The sequence below is a fragment of the Sminthopsis crassicaudata genome, chromosome 1, assembly GCF_048593235.1.
Source record: "Sminthopsis crassicaudata isolate SCR6 chromosome 1, ASM4859323v1, whole genome shotgun sequence".
NCBI lineage: Eukaryota > Metazoa > Chordata > Mammalia > Dasyuromorphia > Dasyuridae > Sminthopsis > Sminthopsis crassicaudata.
The window spans coordinates 115,168,213-115,186,486 of record NC_133617.1 but is presented as its reverse complement, the minus strand read 5'-3'; the positions used below and the strand labels follow the sequence as shown (position 1 = coordinate 115,186,486).

At 35.9% G+C, this 18,274-nt stretch overlaps 1 protein-coding gene across 6 annotated transcripts in view; it reads right to left on the bottom strand.

The window, feature by feature from the left end:
* The window catches only part of ENPP2 (ectonucleotide pyrophosphatase/phosphodiesterase 2), a 174,273-nt gene that overhangs the window by 62,511 nt on the left and 93,488 nt on the right, over positions 1-18,274 (bottom strand). For all 6 annotated transcript variants that reach the window (XM_074266551.1, XM_074266553.1, XM_074266552.1 and 3 more), the window contains 3 exons: positions 15,417-15,472; positions 7,540-7,605; positions 6,809-6,881 (listed from right to left, as the gene is read on the bottom strand). In XM_074266551.1, coding sequence (XP_074122652.1) covers positions 6,809-6,881; positions 7,540-7,605; positions 15,417-15,472 — 195 coding nt within the window. The remainder of the gene's footprint in view (positions 1-6,808; positions 6,882-7,539; positions 7,606-15,416; positions 15,473-18,274) is intronic.

Here is an 18,274-nt window from a genome sequence, read left to right as displayed (position 1 = left end):
ATAAAAATACATACACATGAATTAATTATAAGGAAGCAATTTTTGTTTTTAAAGATAAACTGATTCTTATTTTTCAAAGAAGAGTTTTTTAAAATATATTCTTTTAGAGATGAACAGAAATAGCTAAACATTTAAAGCTCCCAAGGGACCATGAGAGATAGAAACCAGGAATAAGATCAACAAAAGAGTAGAGCAAAGTTATTTTTTAAAAAAATCTCAGCACCAAAGAAAGAATATGGTGTATGGTAGGTACTTAATGCTTATTGAAGTGAAGGTATTCTAAGAATGGCAGGTGTTTACTACAGCATCTAAGTTATCATGACATAGGAACCAGGACATTATTAACAATGATATCCATACAACTTTCCAAAGAGCTTCAATATGATTTTCATGAAAAGAAGGGAATGCTAACAGTGGAAGATTTTCTAAAAATATGTAGTATAATCATTTTGACATGAAAATTCTTTCTGCTTTATTTTCAAAATATAATGTATTCCTTAAGAGCCATGATGCTGATTGGACGTAGGAGTCAAGAAAAGCCAACTCTGAATTGGGTTTCAGGGTTTCTTTTTTGGCTTTCTGGGTTACCATTTAGATGACTATAAAATGAAGGTATTAGACTAAATGACTTTAAAAAGTATCTTTCAGCTTTAAACCATGACCTTATCAGTAGTTTTAAATAAAAGTAAATGTTTGGAATTTTTATATGGGTTTTTGCTTATCCTATTTAAAAGGAGATTCAATGCCTACTTCTCCAAAGGATGTTTTCTAAGGGAAAGGATCCCAATTTGATCTCTTACCCTATTCTTCCTTTCAAACTTTTAATCTATTTGCATGTGGGTCTGGCTTCTTTCAACTTCAATTATTTAACATTATGTTTTTCAGACAAGTTCTCAAACATATACATGATAATATGTTTTACCAATTTTATTACTTAGATAAACTTATACAACTTTTGAAATATCACAAGATATTATATGGATATCATTTTCATTCAAATAATATACTTATTTCATACTATCTAAAAACTATATTCTAGTAGTATCTCCTTAGATTAAGTAAGACTTTTCCTAAACCAGCTGTACTGACAAGATTTAGTTTTTCAAGATGGGATTCGGTATCTGAAATTCTGTTCCAAAACACATGTCACTGAATGTTTCACCCTGAAACCTGAGGAAAGAACTCCAGATACTCCCAGATGTGCTGACTGATAATGTCCTTCTGAGAAAACCCTGCCTGAAACAGTTATCTAAAGAAAAAGGAACTAAATATGGAGAGTTTGCCAAGTCATTGTTGCTGCCATCAGTGGCAGTAAAGAATTCTTCTTCCCTCCAAAGAGTGCCAAGAATACAGATATAGATAAATAAAATTAAGTTTGGACTTTGCTGTTTATGATGCATTAACTCAAAAAAGTTTGAGGTTTCATGGACAAACAAAAAAATCTAAATCTTTGGGCTACTTCAGATGTCCTGCAATGTAGATATTACCCATCAATGCAAGATTATACCAAAAATACTCTCTCTTATTTATCCTTTATTATTGTCTTTATCCTTTATTATTGTCTCTATCCTTCAGATTCTAACCTGAAAGTCTGTTGAGTTAAAAAGTTGCCAAATTATTTAAGTCAACTGTTTTAAGGAGTTTTTCCCTTTTGAAATCAAACTATTCTTGGTGTCTTCCTCCTTCCCTCCCTGTTAGAAGGATGTCATTATTTAAGATTGAGCAAGTAATAATTTCCTCTGGGAAGAAAACTTGGAAAGTCCCTTTTGTCAGAGGCTTTAAATTGGAGCAATTGTGAAATGCTTCAACTCAAAGCAATGGTTTTCTGAATATGTTTTTCGAAGTCAGATGCTGATTCTTTTTTTTTGGTAGAAGCAAGGTGAGAAACGTGCTTTTCTAACTTGATTGGAATTCAAAAAGGTCCTTCAAGTAAGCTTTTCATGGTAACTCTCAAAAGCAGGAAGACAGCTTTATGTACCAGATTCTTTGGACTCTGAAAGCCAAATGGACCCTGAAAATAAATAAAACTTTTGGGCTTACTCCCCAACCAGGAAGTAGTACTACCATTCTAAAATTCTAAGGTAACAAGGAGAGCTTTAACTCTGGTCTTCCTGACATAAAGCTTTGGAACAACAGATCAACTTACTTTATCCCGACGGGCTTCCGCAGCATAATGGGTCATCCTATGTAATTTTCCTCTTCGTTTCTTTGGAGAAGCAACTGGTCTTTCCTGTCTCCTCTTAGGAGTTAGCTTCCTCTTAGGTCTCTTAGCCGGAGTAAGAGGGGAGCCAAAACTACTCTCCTGTACTGGCGGAGAGAGATGTCTGGACTCAGAAGAAGCCTGTCATCCCCCAGGGGCAGAGCGTACAACCCTTTGCCATTTGGTGGAAGAAAGAAAGGCTTCATAGATGATAAGGAAATTGGTACAAGGGACAATTTAAGGATCTCTTGCAGAGAGGAACCCTAAATTGTTCTTGCTGGCAGGGTAGCAGCTTTTGCACTAAGAGCATGAGTATAAAGGGAATCTGTAATTGAAATGAACTTCAGGAGCCCATTTTATGAATACCCATATGGGTTTATGTTAGCAAAGGATGCCAACTTTACAGAGGAAATTATAGGGGAAGTTAGAGAAAAAAAAAAATCCTCAACTGGTCATATCAATTAGCTAATATTTTCAGAGTCTGTGAAGGATTCCCTAAGTTATTAAAAAAAAAAAAAAAAAAAAAAAGTCCCATCTCTGGATAACTGGTTCATCTGAATGCTGGGTTTTTTAAGTTCCAAATTTTTTCTTTTGAAATTAGGAAAATTATCAGAGAAATTATTCATTAACCCCTTTTGACTTCTGATATCTCCTAGATATCAGCTCAATTACCAAGAACCATCTTCTTTAAAGAAGTCAATGGTCATTGCTATGTGGAAAGCATTATGGCAAAATGGAAAGAATACTGGATTTGGAGATGGAGGATCTCCCTTCAAATCTCAACTCATATAATTAAGAGGGTGGGACTAAATGACCTTTAGGGTCCATTCTAACTAAATCTATAATCTATACATAATCTAAGATTCACATAGGGTGGGACCCAATCTAAAATCTAGTAGGTACCTTTTATGATAATAGTCACCCTTATTGACAAATATCAACAAAAAACATCCAAAGGGTGAAATTAGCCATAGAGGCAAAAAACTTATTTTTAGTCTTAAAGAAGTATTGAGGTAAGCTAAATATAGTATATAAGAACTACAGAATAAAGCATATGTGGCTGTTATTATAGCCTCTGTATCTTATCCTTAGAAGGTCAGAGGGAATTAATAAAACATTTTTAATATATCAAAACGTCTGTTTTCAAATTGGGGGCATTATAAGACAAAAATCATTAAACACTTTTAATTTCTGATGATCTCTGGATAAAATAATCTACTTAAATATTTTCTACCAAAAACTATCTTCTTTGGGGAATTGGGGGTCAGGAGTCAGACATCAGTGGAGAATAGCTATGGAAATTTGTTTCTGATAATTGAGAGAATAATAGTAGTTAACCGATCTTTAGGGACTCCTAATCACTAGAGAAAAGTGGGACTCCTATTTTATTGGTGCTACAAAAGTGAATTTAAAATTCCATTTATTTTAGGGCTGACTGACTGATTTGTCTTGGTTGGGCTGGTCACAGAGACATTTGAATGCAAGAGGGGAGAAGAATTATGTTAGTGTATCTAGGGAGGCAGGGAGAATCTGCCATGCTAATTTATCATTTTCAGGAAAAGCAGTTGCAAAAGGAGATTCTGTTTGCCACTCATCCCTCTTATGATTGGAGATTTTGGAAGGCACAGCCCCACAGACTTTGGTTTTTAAAATGCTTCAAGCTTTCAGGCAAGTCCCAATGAGAAGAGTAGCAAGAAGGAAAAATAGGAGTTTCTCATTTCATGGTTCCCAAACACATTCAGCAAGAGCTCAATCTGCCCATCAGACTCCAGGCCATTTGCAAGAGACCTAAACATTCTGAAGACTCCCAAGAGTCATTCCAAGATAGCATGTTAGAGGAGCAGCAAGAATAGGTTTTAGTTGGAACAAGTTTTTGTCCAATGATTATGTTGCATAAGTTTCTTCCTTCCAAAGTTAGAGGGAGAAGAAAGCTAAATTCTCATTAACCAGCCATTCTCTAGCCTGACTTGAAAAGAATTAGCCTAAGGTTATTGAGGATGGAGACAAAAGAGGGCTATTGACCCTGCTTTCAAAAGTATGCTAGGCCACTGAGGAAGATAGTAGTAACTAGTCAGCCAAAGCTCTGCCTCTCGACCTGGAAGGGCAACCTACCAGAGTGTCACTGAGGAAGCACAGAAGATAAAAGAGAGATCGCGGGATTCCAAAAGCAAGCACATTTTTGAACATTCACTAGTACACTGTGAAACCAGGAACAAAATCTTACTGCAAGAGTACAAAGTTTGACAGAGTAATTATCTTTTTCATGGAAACCTTGATAACTTGTAGTCAAAGTGCCTACTTGAATTTCAGAATTGCATTCCAGGGTGGTTTTGGCCAGATCTAACTTCAAATTCATTTTCCATAATCATTCTTCTATTTGAAAGTACAAAATCATACTTTACCTCATAAAGATCCTTCACTTCATCAATTCCTTAGATGAACCACAAAATACTTTTAAAAGTATATTACGAGAAGACAACATTCATTTGCTATTATCTTGAATCCAAAGCACATAGTCAACAGAAGACAAATTTTGCTAAATTATTTTAGTTTTTCATATCACATGGGTAAAATTCTTATAAAAGTCTTTGTCAATTCCTTCACTTATTGAACTATCTCTTAAAATGTAGAACTAATATTTGAACAGTCTTACCCAGTTAAATACTGGGAGGTCAAACAAACTTTATGCATGTTGATGACAATCTTAATCATTTGTTATCTAGGCTTCTTAAGAATGAGACAGCCACCTATCTTGCATTCATGAAGTCTGAATGCCTTTTAGTTTGTAATCTTGCACAATTCAATTAAGCACTCTGACATTTCCACATCTGTAAAATGAGAATAATAATATATTTTCTTGCCATCATTAATACACTGCTAATCCATTCCTATTCTAAATGATGTGAGCATGGTTTTATTCATAGCATTTTTTGTGGAATATCAGAGAATCTACCATTCTCCAAAAACAAACATTTTCAAAGAGTCTGCAATGTAAATAAAATATTAGATTCTCAGAAAAACAAACAAAAAAACTCACAACCCTAAATGAAGGTAGAGGAGTAGAAAACCACAAATACATCAAAATGGTTAAATTTGCAAAAATTCACAGATTTTAGAAAATGTATATACTGAAATACCAGTGTAAAGCATTATTTGACACCCAAGTGCCACCCAAAAATACCTCACAGCCTCCTCTTATAAGTTATATTGATAGGCCTTGTAAAAAAGAGAAAGTCTACAATCAAAATTCCTGGGTACCTAAAAAGAGAGGATTGACACAGCTCTCAGATAGATTAATTCCAATTTAAAACTGTCTTTAGTTTAAGAGTATTTTATTCGTCTTAAAAACAGTTTTGGTTACCCAACTATAACCATTCTTTATCAATGCCTCCCTTCTCTACCCTCTAACTTTCGATCCAAATCAGTTTATTCCAGCTATTCAATAAGTATGGAAGTATATACTATTTTAACAAATATTTATTGAGTCCCATTGAAAGCTACAATGTAGTGGAAATACCAGACTTCGCATCAGAAGAACTAGGTTGGAATCCCAGCTTTGCCACAAATGAACCATTTGGCCATTGAGAAATCATTGAACTTTTCCACACTTCAATTTCTTCATTCATAATACAAGGCCAATATGTACTTATCTACCTCACAGGGCTGTTGTGAAGATCAAATGAAATTGTGTATATAAAGTACTTTTTAATTTTAAGGGGATAGGGACTAAACCTATGATTTTGCTAGATTAGGGAACTCTGTGGTGAAGCAGCTTCCTCTTGCCAACGCAAGTAAAGCAGCTTTTCTGAAACTTATAGTTTTAGAGAGTGGTCTGGGTCACTGAGACATTAAACAAAATTGCCCAAGGTCATAAACAAAGTTGAATTTGAGCTAGGCCTTCCTAGCTCCTTAGGCCAGCTCTCTATCCAATACATTACAAATTCCTCTAATTATGTAACTGTGATTATTACATTTTTGTTATCAGATTCAATCTTTGAAAGTTTAAATTCCTACAAAGTATTTTTCAAGTGTCTTTTTCATCTTCACATTCCTTTGCACCTTAAATCTAAGGATTAAAAGCACTCATTTTCAAATCATATACTTGATAGTACAGAGGCAACATAGTGTTTTAGATAAAGTCTGAGCACAGAACCAGGAAGATAGGTTCCAATTCTGTCTCTGACATTATCTATATCATCTGGGTAAGTTCAACTATAATAGCTGAATTGCAGATACAAGGAGCCCCTACACTGGGAATTACCCCACAATGTAAAGAAATCATGGAGCTTTTACATATTTAGCTATATACATCACTCCAAGTATCAGAACTAGATTATTCCCCACTTTTTACAATACTAATTTTAAGACTTTTTTTTTAAACACAATCTGACCTAAACCTCTTCATGAGAGACATACAACTTAAAAATCAAGTCAAGTGAGCTTGATTTTAAAACATTTTTGGTTATAAACCAACAACATAGATAACACTACTCCTATAAATCTACCATGTTGCTTTGCCTAAAAACTGAATTGGGTATTACAGAGGAAGAACAGAGTGTAGTTTAGTGATACCTCTGTCCCTGTTAGGCAGATTATGAATATACTAACCTCAGGGCCAAATGGGCCATATTTGTGTCCAGCTGCATCTGGCTGTTCAGAATAGAAGGCATAGACAGAAGGCCTACAAGAAAGAGTGGGCGTCAGAATATCTCTCCAAACCCCAAACATAACAAATGTCCTCTCATGACCCAGCAAAATATCCCTTCAAATGAAGTTAATTAACCTCCCAACCATGGTTTCTATTATGGAAAACTCATGAGTTTTACTTTCATCAGTTCCCATTCCTCCCTGTCCCCACAACACAATTTAGCAATTAGTCACTCCGTAACTTTATTAAGTTATCAGAATACATGTGGTGAAGGGCACCAGGCAACAGCCAAGAGAGTACATGGCCCTAGGAAAACTCACAAGGACTATGGAAGCTGTATCATTTAAGAATTCTTTATTAAAGTCACAATTAAATCTTGACATTATCTCAACCCTTAGGGTGCTGTTTGTACATTTCCCAAAGCTCCTGATTTATTTAAGCTGGGTTACAATTAATAGGATAAATAGTTGGTCTTAATCCATGAAATTAAATGTTCTTTGATAATCAAAGCCCATTCTATCCCTCTTAAGGAACCTGTGACATAGTTAAGACTAAGAGCCACACAACATTAATAATACCAAACATTGGCTGGAATCCTGGCTTAATGTTCCATCTAGTGTTCCATGTAATTCACATCTAAAATGGAAATTTACAAGAAAGAGAGAAAAATGGAAAAGGATGAAAAAATTACCTTTCATTATCAGGAAGGGTAAGCCACTGCAGTATTGTTAAAATTCTTCGCTCATGAGGGATGACACTAGGGTGAAAAGACATACACGATACACATAATTAATGTTGAATTGCAGAAGGAGAAAGGAAAACTTGAAATCTGTTAAGATTTTATGTTGCCAATGGACCAAGCTGATCTTGTTTGTCACAATCTGTTTTTACTTGGCTTCAGTAAAACTCCTCTTTCATATTAGTATTTAAATTCATCTTTCCATTTGTCACATTCTACATTGCTCAACTTCTGCTACAGAACATCAAGGTTGGAAAATATGATTCATGGTCAAAGTGAGAAACTTTCTTGATCAACATGTAGGCTAGATGACTAGCAATATATAGTAGAAAGGATGGCAATGGTTTAGGAGTAAGCAGATCTGGGCAATAGCTCCATGTCTATCATTAACTATTTCTGCGTCTTTAGACAAAACACTTGGCTTTTCTGGACCTCAATTTCCTCATCTCCAAAGTGAGATTTTGAAGATGCCTTCAGGAATGCTCTCTATATAAATAAGGAAACTACCTTGCTCAAACTGGGATCCTTTATTGAAACATATCTTTAAGAGTCTGAAAAAGAATGTAAATAACTAAAGGGCAAAGAATGATCTATTTCTTGTCCATATATCCCTAATGTTTATGCATATAACCAATAAAGATTTAAGTGCCTTATATATATCAAGCACTGTTCTAAGTTCTGGAGATACAAAGGTAAAAGACATTCCCTGCTGTCAAGAAGCTCACAGGCATAGAATAGTTGAATAGAACTTCATTAAGATGATATTACTTTATTCTATAAAGAAATACCATAAAATATTCCAGTGTATTAGGAGCTGATATTTCTTTCTGATTGTTCCATTCAAGAGGAAAAGCAGCTATAGAGGCATATAAGCTAAGGAAGAAAGAGACAGACAGAAAAAGATAGACACAGACAGAGATAGAAAAAAAGAAAGAGATAGACAGAGACAGATAAAAAGAGACAGATACACACATATACACACAGAAAGACAGAGAGAAAGAGGAGGAGGAGAAGGAAGAAGAGGAAGAAGAGGAGGAGAAGGAAGAAAGGAGGGAGGAAAGAAACAAAGAAAGGTTTAATTGCATTTGCTTTAAAAAGAAAACTGAAATCTTTTAGATTTCAACCTTTTTATCTAAGTGACAGTATTGAATTAAATAATCTCTAATGTCTCTCGAAACTTGAATTTTTGATTATTTAATTCCTTAAACTCTTCCTTGTTGTTACTATCACAGGCATCTATGTGGGCAGATTACTTAGCTCCAACTTCAAATACACTCTGATTCTCTTCTATAGAGTGTGGCATTCTATGCTATATGCCCACATAGGTGCCTGTGATGGCCACCATATGGTGGAGTGGCAAGAGTAGGATAAAACTTTAGAAGTTGAGAATAAGGAAATAAGATAAATTCATAAATTTTGAGCAAGAACAGATTTAATTTAGTCCCCGCATGACACAAAGAGGAAACTGAGACCAAGAGAGATACTGAATCACTTTTACAAGGTAACATAGAAGAGCTAATTTTCAAGCTCATGTCCTATGGCCTTAGATTCAGCACTACTGAAGAACAAAAACATCTCCTTTAGTTAAGCTTCAGTCTTATCTGCACTTATCTTTTAAGATACAATATCATGATGAGAAACATAGGCACTAGCCCAGTCAAAAAAAAAACTTGTTTAAAAGGCAAGAATCATACTAGATTAAGGCAGTATGATGTAGTGGACTCAAGAAGACTTATTTCAACTTTTGCCTCTGATACATATTAGTTATCTGGTCAAGCATCATCAAGTCCTCAGTGCCTACAAACAACTCTTCAAGACTAAAAGAAGAAAAAGTACTCATCTATATTAGTAGGGGAAGCTCATCACTAGGAGCTTCCTATATTCATGATATCAGAGGTCCAATAGTAAAAAATGGTACTGTATGTAAGATGAGAATGAGTTACCTACATGGTCAATAGTCATCGATAAGTACTTATAAGTCTACTGTATACCAGGCACTGTGTTAACTTTATGAAGTTGCAGGATTTTTGGGAATCAAATAAGATCATGGATATGATGGGGTTTTAGAAAATATCAATCACTATAGAAGGGCAAAGTTTAATTAAATTAAATTGTATTATATTAATATCAGGGAAGAACCCAATAATAACATAGAGAATACAAGAAAAGATGATGCTGACCAGTCATTTATTACAGTATCATGTCCAGTTTAATGAAAGAATTTAGAATTTATAGTAGAGAAGTATTGGATGTTAAAGAAATCAAGATGTCATCATTTTTATGATGACAAGAATCTATTTTGATGAGCAGAAGGGCATTGATATTTGGACATGACTCATTCTTGTGAGATATAAAATAAGAATAGCTAATATATAGAAATAATTCATATTCATATAACTTTAAAGTTTACAAATTATTTTTCTCCCATCAAACATGTGAATAAGTAGTTTCAGGATTATATTACAAATGATTAGACTTTGGCTCAGTGGATTTCCATGGGGAACATAGCTAACAAAAATCAAAGTCAAAAAACAGATTCAACTCAGGGGTCCTTCCACCCGAACCAATGTTCTTTCCACTACATCATATTGCCTGTCAATAAATGTATGTGGTCTGTTTGTCCAAGAACTACACACAAGAGTAAAACATGTGCAAAAGTGTTCATAACAGCTCTTTTTAAGTGGCAAGGAACTGGGAATTGAGTGGATGCCCATCAGTTAGGGAATGTCTGAATAAGTTATGATATATGAATGTAATTAAATACTATTGTTCCATAAGAAGGGATGAGCAAGTTGATTTTTTAAAAACTTTAAAAAACTTACATAAACTAATGCTAAGTGAAGTGAGTAGAACCAAGAGTTTTGTGTGCAGATCAACTATGATGAACTTGGCTCTTCTCAATAATGTGGTGATTCAAGGACATTCCAATAAAATTGGAGAAAATGCCATCCCCATTCAGAGAAAGAACTATGGAGATTGAATGTGGATCAAAACATAGTATTTTCACTTTTTTGTTTGTTTTTGTCTTTCTCATGGTGTTTTCATTTTTGGTATGACTTTTTTCACAACATGACAAATATGGAAATATGGAAAAGAACTGAACACATTTAACTCGTATCAGATTACTTACTGTCTTGGGGAGGGGAAACGATAACGGAGGAGGGAGAAAAATGAGGAACCCAAAGTCTTACAAAAATGAATATTGAAAACTATCTTTATGTGTATTTGAAAAAATAAAATACTATTGAAATTTTTAAAAAGAGTAGAAGGTAAGTACTTATAGGCAAGAAAAAACATTTTCTTGTGATCTTGTGATTTAGTCACAAATAGATGAATATCAACTATATAGAAATTCTAAGGAGAGAGAACTAAACTGGGATCCATAGCTGCAAGGAAAATCACAAGATATTTAATCTAACCTCTGTCATTTTACAGTTAAAAAAATTGAGGCTCACCCAAAGAGTGAGAGAGGCCACCTGGCCTTGGAAATGATGTAGTTAGGAATGATGCATTTCTTCCCTTAAGTTATCTTATCTTAGTTTACTTTATAAGGCCAGGATGCTAAGTCCAAAAGATTGCTGGTTGGTGCATACCCTTCAATCTAGCAGTATCTCTACTGGATCTGTATTCCAAAGAGATCATAAAGAGGGGGGAAAGGATCCCATGTGCAAAAATGTTTGTAGAAGCCCTCTTTGTAGTAGCAAGGAACTAGAAATTGAATGGATGCGCATCACTTGAGGAATGACCGAAGAAGCTATGGTATATGAATATAATGGAATATTATTATTCTATGAGAAATGTTCAGCAGAGACAGTTACATGAACTGCTGCCAAATGAAGTGAGTAGAACCAAGAGAACATTGCATACAGCAACAACAATATTATGTGTTGATCAACTGTGATAGACTTGGCTCTCCTCTACAATAAGGTGATTCAGGGCAGTTCTTGTGATGGAGAGAACCATCAGCATCCAGAGGGAGGACTACATGGACTAAATGTGGATCACAACATAGCATTTTCATATTTTTGTTATTGTCGCTTTCTTTCTTGCTTTTTTTCTTTCTAATTTTTTTTTCCTTTTTATCTGATTTTTCTTGTGCAGCATGATAAGTGTGGACATATGTTTAGAAGAACTGCACTTGTTTAACCTATACTGGACTACTTGCTGTCTAGGGAAGGAGTTGGGGGAAGAGAGGGAGAAAAAATTGGAACACAAGGTTTTGCAAAGGTGAATGCTCGCTCTGTGTGTGTGTGTGTGCACTAGACATTGAGGTTGTAACTTGCCCACAGTCACATAGCTAAAACATGTTAAGTGTCTAAGCAGGATTTGAACTCAGGTCCTCTTGACTCCAGGGCTGGTGCTCTATCCACTACAAAGATGAATGTTGAAAACTATCTTCGCATGTATTTTGAAAATAAAAATCTATTGTTAAAAATTTAAAAGACTGCTGGTTGTCAGATAACAGCCTGTTACAGGTCAATAAAAACAGAGTTTCTGAGATTAATGAGCAACAATAATGAGGTGCTTGAAGTTAAGGCAGACAGAAAAACATTGGGTGCCTGCCCCTTGACTTTGTGATATCTCAGGCCTAAAACCTTACCTCTAAAAGGTTCCTTGTGAGCTCTGCCCAGGGAACAATGGATACTGCACCTGAATTCAAAGTCAAAACTAGACTGCCCTTGACCCCACCTCTAAGCCATAAAATTAACATATCACTTTACTTTTTTGTATAAATTTACCTTCCTGCTCCTGGCTCTTTGTTAACTTCTTTTGGAATTTAGTTTGCTTTAATTGGCATTACAATTATAATAAATTCTATCCTTTCACTTGAAGATGGCTCCAAACCTGCAAATTCTTTTAAGATACACTGCAACACCATTCTGGAATTCCAAAATTTGGTGGTCCTCCTTGAATTCCAGTAGTATCAGTTTCTCATCTGTAAAAATGCAGAAGCTGACTTAATTATTCTCTAAAGCCTTTCCTAGCTCTAAAGCTCCATGATTTTGATCAACCTGGAGAAGAGTATTATGAAACCATTGGGTTTGGAATTGAAAGGACCTAAATTAAAATACTAGTTCTGCCATTTAGTAGTTTTCTGATTTTGAATGAGTATTTCATCTTAACTGATCTCTAGTTTCCTTACCTGTGCTGTTATTATTAATATGATTTAATGATTAATAATATTTCTAATGTTATTTTAAACTGTGATTTAACTGATCCTCAACAACCCTGTGAGGCATGTGCTATTATTATACCATTTTTTTTTCAGATGAAGAGACTGGAATGAGTGAAGTTAATTGACTTGCTCAAGGTCACATAGATAGTAAGATTCTGAGGCAAGATTCAAACTCAGGTCTTTCTAACCAGTCCCGTAGTGATGGTGGTGGTGGTGGTGGTGGTTATTCAGTCATGTCTGACTCTTCATGACCCCATTTGGGATTTTCTTAGTAAAGATGCTGGAGTGGTTTACTATTTCCTTGTCCAGCTCATTTTGCAGCTGAGGAAACTGAGGCAAATAGGGTTAAGTGAGTGGTTCAGGGTAACACAACTATTAATTATCTGAGGCTGGATCTGAACTCACAAAGATGAGGGTTCTATCCATTGTATCACCTACCTGTAGCTCCCTGTTAGCTTGTGGGACAACTAAGATAACAAATGTAAATGAGAGGTATGATGCTGATGTTAATTTAAACAGCTTATGACTTATGGAGAGTTATCATCATCTGTATTACAGTTGTACTGAAGGAACAGCTTTTTTTCTTAGCCTGTGTATTCAAGCTTGTTGAATGAATGAATGCATGCATGCATGAATGAACAGCAGACATAACTTCCTGACATGAGAAAGTAAAATAAGCTATGGGAGAAAAAAATTTCCCTCCTTTCCTACAGAAAACTCTTTAAACATGGTATTAGTACCATTCTGCCTAGAGGTAAAAGTCAATCTACATCAGGGATGGAAAACTTCTTTTATTTGAGGGCCATTTGAATATTTATAATATCATTCACCAGCCATACCAAATCATCAACTTATAGAAGTCAAGCAGTGAGGGTGTTGTACCTAGGTTTCACCTCATTATTGCCTAGGATTGCCTTGTCAGGGCCAGACCAAATAATTCAATATATATAGTCTGAGGCCCAGACAGTCCCCATCCCTGGTCTAGATAATGATATTTCTTTCAAAGACATATAGTTAATAAGTCCCTGAGGTAGGATTTGAATCTAAGTGAGGTTTCCTTGCCTAAGTCCCAGCACATTATCTATACCACCACCCTGCTTAATAGATGTTGTTAAATTCTTATTTGTACTTAGAAGAACCCCATCTCTAAAATGAAGTATAATCCTTTGCTTTAGAAAAAAATTTCTAAGAATTTCCAGCACATAGAATGGAAAGGAAAAATAATATGGAAAGCAAAAGAGACAAAATCATAGGTATCTTTGGAGCACAACAGCTACCTTCTTGAAAGGTGCCAGAAGAGGGTGGGTGGAGAACATTGAGATTCAAAATCCAAACACTGTGCCTTTTCAACTCACCCTTGCACATTTTCTGGAGGTGGGGGTGAGGGCAACTCTCTGTATTAATTATGTTACTGGCATCACTCCACTTTGCCAGGCAAATGCACAGGGTAGAGGAAGAAGGGGCTCCTATAGGGATCCATTACAGCCAAGGGTTAAAAAAAATATATAGTTCATAAGATTAAATTGGTAGATCAACATGCCAGTTAAGTTAAGCGTTGTCATTTCTAATATACCCACACTCATTCCTCAACTCAAAAACACTTGGGGAGGAGGACTTTTAAAGAGAACTTCTGTCTTAGATTCACATCACCAAACCCAATTTCAATTTGACTCTTCAAAACTTAAAAAGCAACTTTTATTTCTGCAGTTAGAGAATATAGGTGGTGCCACTCTGGATTAACTTGAATTTGTGATTGCTTTCAGCACACTACTATTGCAGAATAGGCAGATTTTTGTTAAGGCATAAACGGCAAAGGTGGTTTATAAAAAAAAAAAAAAATGGAAAGAACATCTCAGTGGGAACAAAATCCCAATGAAAGCTGAAACAGATTCCTTTTCTTACTGAGGAGCCTTCTTTAAAAAATCAACATGTTGACACTTTTATTAGGTATGTTTCATCTTAGCATCGTTTCATAAACATTAACTACTAATCCTCCCCCAACACCTCTGTGGGGAAGGGACTTAGCTCCATTTTCTCATTAAGGAAACCCAAACTCAGTGCAGTGGACAAAATGGGGCTGGAACAGAGGTCTTCCGGGTCTCCTGTATTGCCTTCACCACCACTAGACCACTACATTAAATTCCTAGCAGCCCAAGACCACACAAACGTTTTGAAGTTGCAGACCAAAATAAATAAAGCATGTTGTAATATATTTGTAGAAAGTGATAATGCAAACCACAATAAAAAAGAGAGAGGAAGAGAAATATACATTTCTTAGGTGGGAAATTGCTAAAATTCTGTAAGTAGTAAAAAGAAGAAAAAAAGCTTTGAAAATGATATGTTGAAAAAGAAAGCCTTCTCCTTGCTTGTAACTTACTTTACCTTTAAAGAATGAGTAAATGAATAAATAAAAGAAACCCCTAAATCCTCTTTAGTGGTTCATTGGAACATATGAATGAAAAGTTCCTGATACTTTTTTATATTATTCAAAATGAACATCACCAAATGAAGTCATAACAATCAAGAAAGTTAATTTTGGGAAAGCACTTTTTATACTATGATGGTAGGCTACATAAATAACAATTATTATTATTACCAAGAAATTGAATTCAAAATTTAATTCTACAGTTAGTCACAAATAAAGGTCACTTACACAGACCAGAAGAATGTCCCAGCTTTCACCCCTTGCTTGGTGGCAGTAATCCATATCTAATGAGGAAAACATAAGAGGCTTAAATATAATACATTCTGACTTTTGTTCCCCCCAAGGCATTAAGATGCAACATGTCATCTCTCTTATCCCCACCAATACAACATTCCCCTCCATTAATTTGCAGCCATTGCAAATAGATTTCATATTCATTTCCATAAATACTATTAACATTTTTTGTTGAGGCTTTTATATAATTACTATTTTAGAGCTTGATTTATTTTTTATCTGTTAGAATATAAGTATCTTGAAAATGAAATCTGTGCCATATCTATTTTTGTTTCTATAACTTCTAGCACATATGATGTTGTATGTAGCACATATATGTTGCTACTATTGTTCTTATTGTTCAGTCATTTTCAGTCATGTCTAATCTTTCATGACTATTTGGTATTTTCTTGGCATAGATACTGGAGTGGTTTGTCATTTCCTTTTCCAGTTCAGTATAGATGTGTTAAGTGACTTGCTCAATGTCACACAGCTAAGAAGTGTCTGAGGCCTGATTTGAACTCAAGTTCTCTTGACTCTAGGGCCAGTGATCTATCCACTACATCATCTAGCTCCTACAGTTTAACCTTCTGGGCCTCAATTTTCATTTGTTGGCTTCATTTCAATCATGTCTGACTCTTCACAATCATTTGGCTACAAATACTGGTTGTATATCCAACAGTGTTAGATGTAACAAGTTGAAAAGATGTCTATTCAAGAATATAAATATGCAATATAACATCTACTGCTCTTAAAATCACAAAATTTAAAGAAGGAAACAGAAGCCCATATAAAGGAAACAGTCTCAGAACAATTACTCTAAGTGATCATGTGCAGGTTTTCCCAAAAAAAAAGCTGATTTTTAAAGACCTTAGTGCCTTAAAAATGTACTAAGATTTTTGCAACAGCTGTATAACAGTAGGCTAAAGAAGAGAACTCCATAGTGAGCGTAAATTAATGATAAGGGTCACTTTGAGGAAGCCAGATTTGATTTGAGCCTTGAAGATAATAGGTTTTAGAAAGCAAGAAGGTAGGAAAATATTAAGTGGGGGAAAGAGGATAAGAATAAGACCAAAGTTATAGTGAGAATAAGAAAGAGAATGATAGAGCACCACCTTGAATTCAGGAGGACCCGAGTTCAAGTGTAGTCTCAGACACTTAATACTTCCTAGCTGTGTGACCTTGGGCAAGTCACTTAACCCCAGCTTCAGGGGGGAAAAAAAGAGAATGAAAGAGAGATGGAGAGAGAGAGGGAAGAAAAAGAAAAGGAAAAGAAAGAGGAAGAAGAAGAAGAAAAAGAGAGAAGGAAAAGGAAGAGAAGAGGAAGAAAGAAGAAGGAAGAAGGAAGGAGGAAGAAGGGAGGAAGAAAGAAGGAGGAAGAAGGAAGGAGGAAGGAGGAAGGAGGAAGAAGGAAGAAAGGAAGAAAGGAAGAAAGGAAAAAAGGAAGGAGGGAGGAGGGAGGAGGGAGGAAGGAGGAGGGAGGAGGAAGGAAGGAGGAGGGAGGAGGGAGGAAGGAGGAGGGAGGAAGGAGGAGGGAGGAGGGAGGAAGGAGGAAGGAAGAAGGAGGAAGGAAGGAGGAGGGAGGAAGGAGGAGGGAGGAGGGAGGAAGGAGGAAGGAAGAAGGAGGAAGGAAGGAGGAGGGAGGAAGAAGGAGGAAGGAAGAAGGAGGAAGGAAGAAGGAGGAAGGAAGGAGGAGGGAGGAAGAAGGAGGGAGGAGGGAGGAGGAAGGAAGGAGGAGGGAGGAGGGAGGAAGGAGGAGGGAGGAAGGAGGAGGGAGGAGGGAGGAAGGAGGAAGGAAGAAGGAGGAAGGAAGGAGGAGGGAGGAAGAAGGAGGAAGGAAGAAGGAGGAAGGAGGAGGGAGGAGGGAGGAGGGAGGAGGAAGGAAGGAGGAGGGAGGAAGGAGGAAAGAGGAGGGAGGAAGGAGGAAGGAAGAAGGAGGAGAAGGAGAAGGTGCTTACTATATGTCAGGCACTGTGTTAAGTTTTTCTCACATCCCATCCTTCATCACATCTCTCTATTAACACTTGACCACTATGCCTCCTGCATCAGATACATTTCTTTCTCAGTTCTACATTCTATATCTATCTTTCTGATTCTCCCTTTGCAGACTCTTTTGAAAAATTGTCATTTATCTTTAGGAATGACAGGATTTGAGAGATGAAAGGTAATGCTGAGTCCAACTTTTTTGATTCATACATGAAAGAATCCCAACTATAACATACCCAACAATTGGTTGTCTAGCCTTTGCTTAAAGACCTCCAAAGACAAGGATCTCACTACCTGTCTTGAAGACAGCCCATTCCACCTTAGGACAATTCTAATAGAAAGTTTTTCTTGACATCAATCTTAAATCAGCCCCTTTGCAACCAACTAATTTTGCAGATTTATTGAGGGAACATCCCAACAATATAAAAGTTAGTAAGAGAAAATGGTTCAAAGCACGCTATTGGAACATCAGGGAAAATGGAACATCTTCCCAAACTAATAAAGTTTAGTGGGTTTATAGGTTCTTATCTGTGTATACTAGAACTAGGCATTGGGATAAGGGAGCTAGGAGTATGAATCTGGGACAGACATGGTGCTGATTCATGCTAGGTAGAGTGAGGAGAGACTCCTGGATAATTGGCATCTTGTTTATATTCAAATTTCCCTCCAGCGAGTAGCCTTTGGGCTATTACTGCTGGTCTTATTCTGACAGTGTAACTCAAAAAATTTTGTTTGTTTGTTTGTATATTTCTTTAGAGCCATCATGACTTAGCAAGTTGGAGAAGTTACTGTATTTCTTATACAGATTTACATACCTTTTTGTTCAA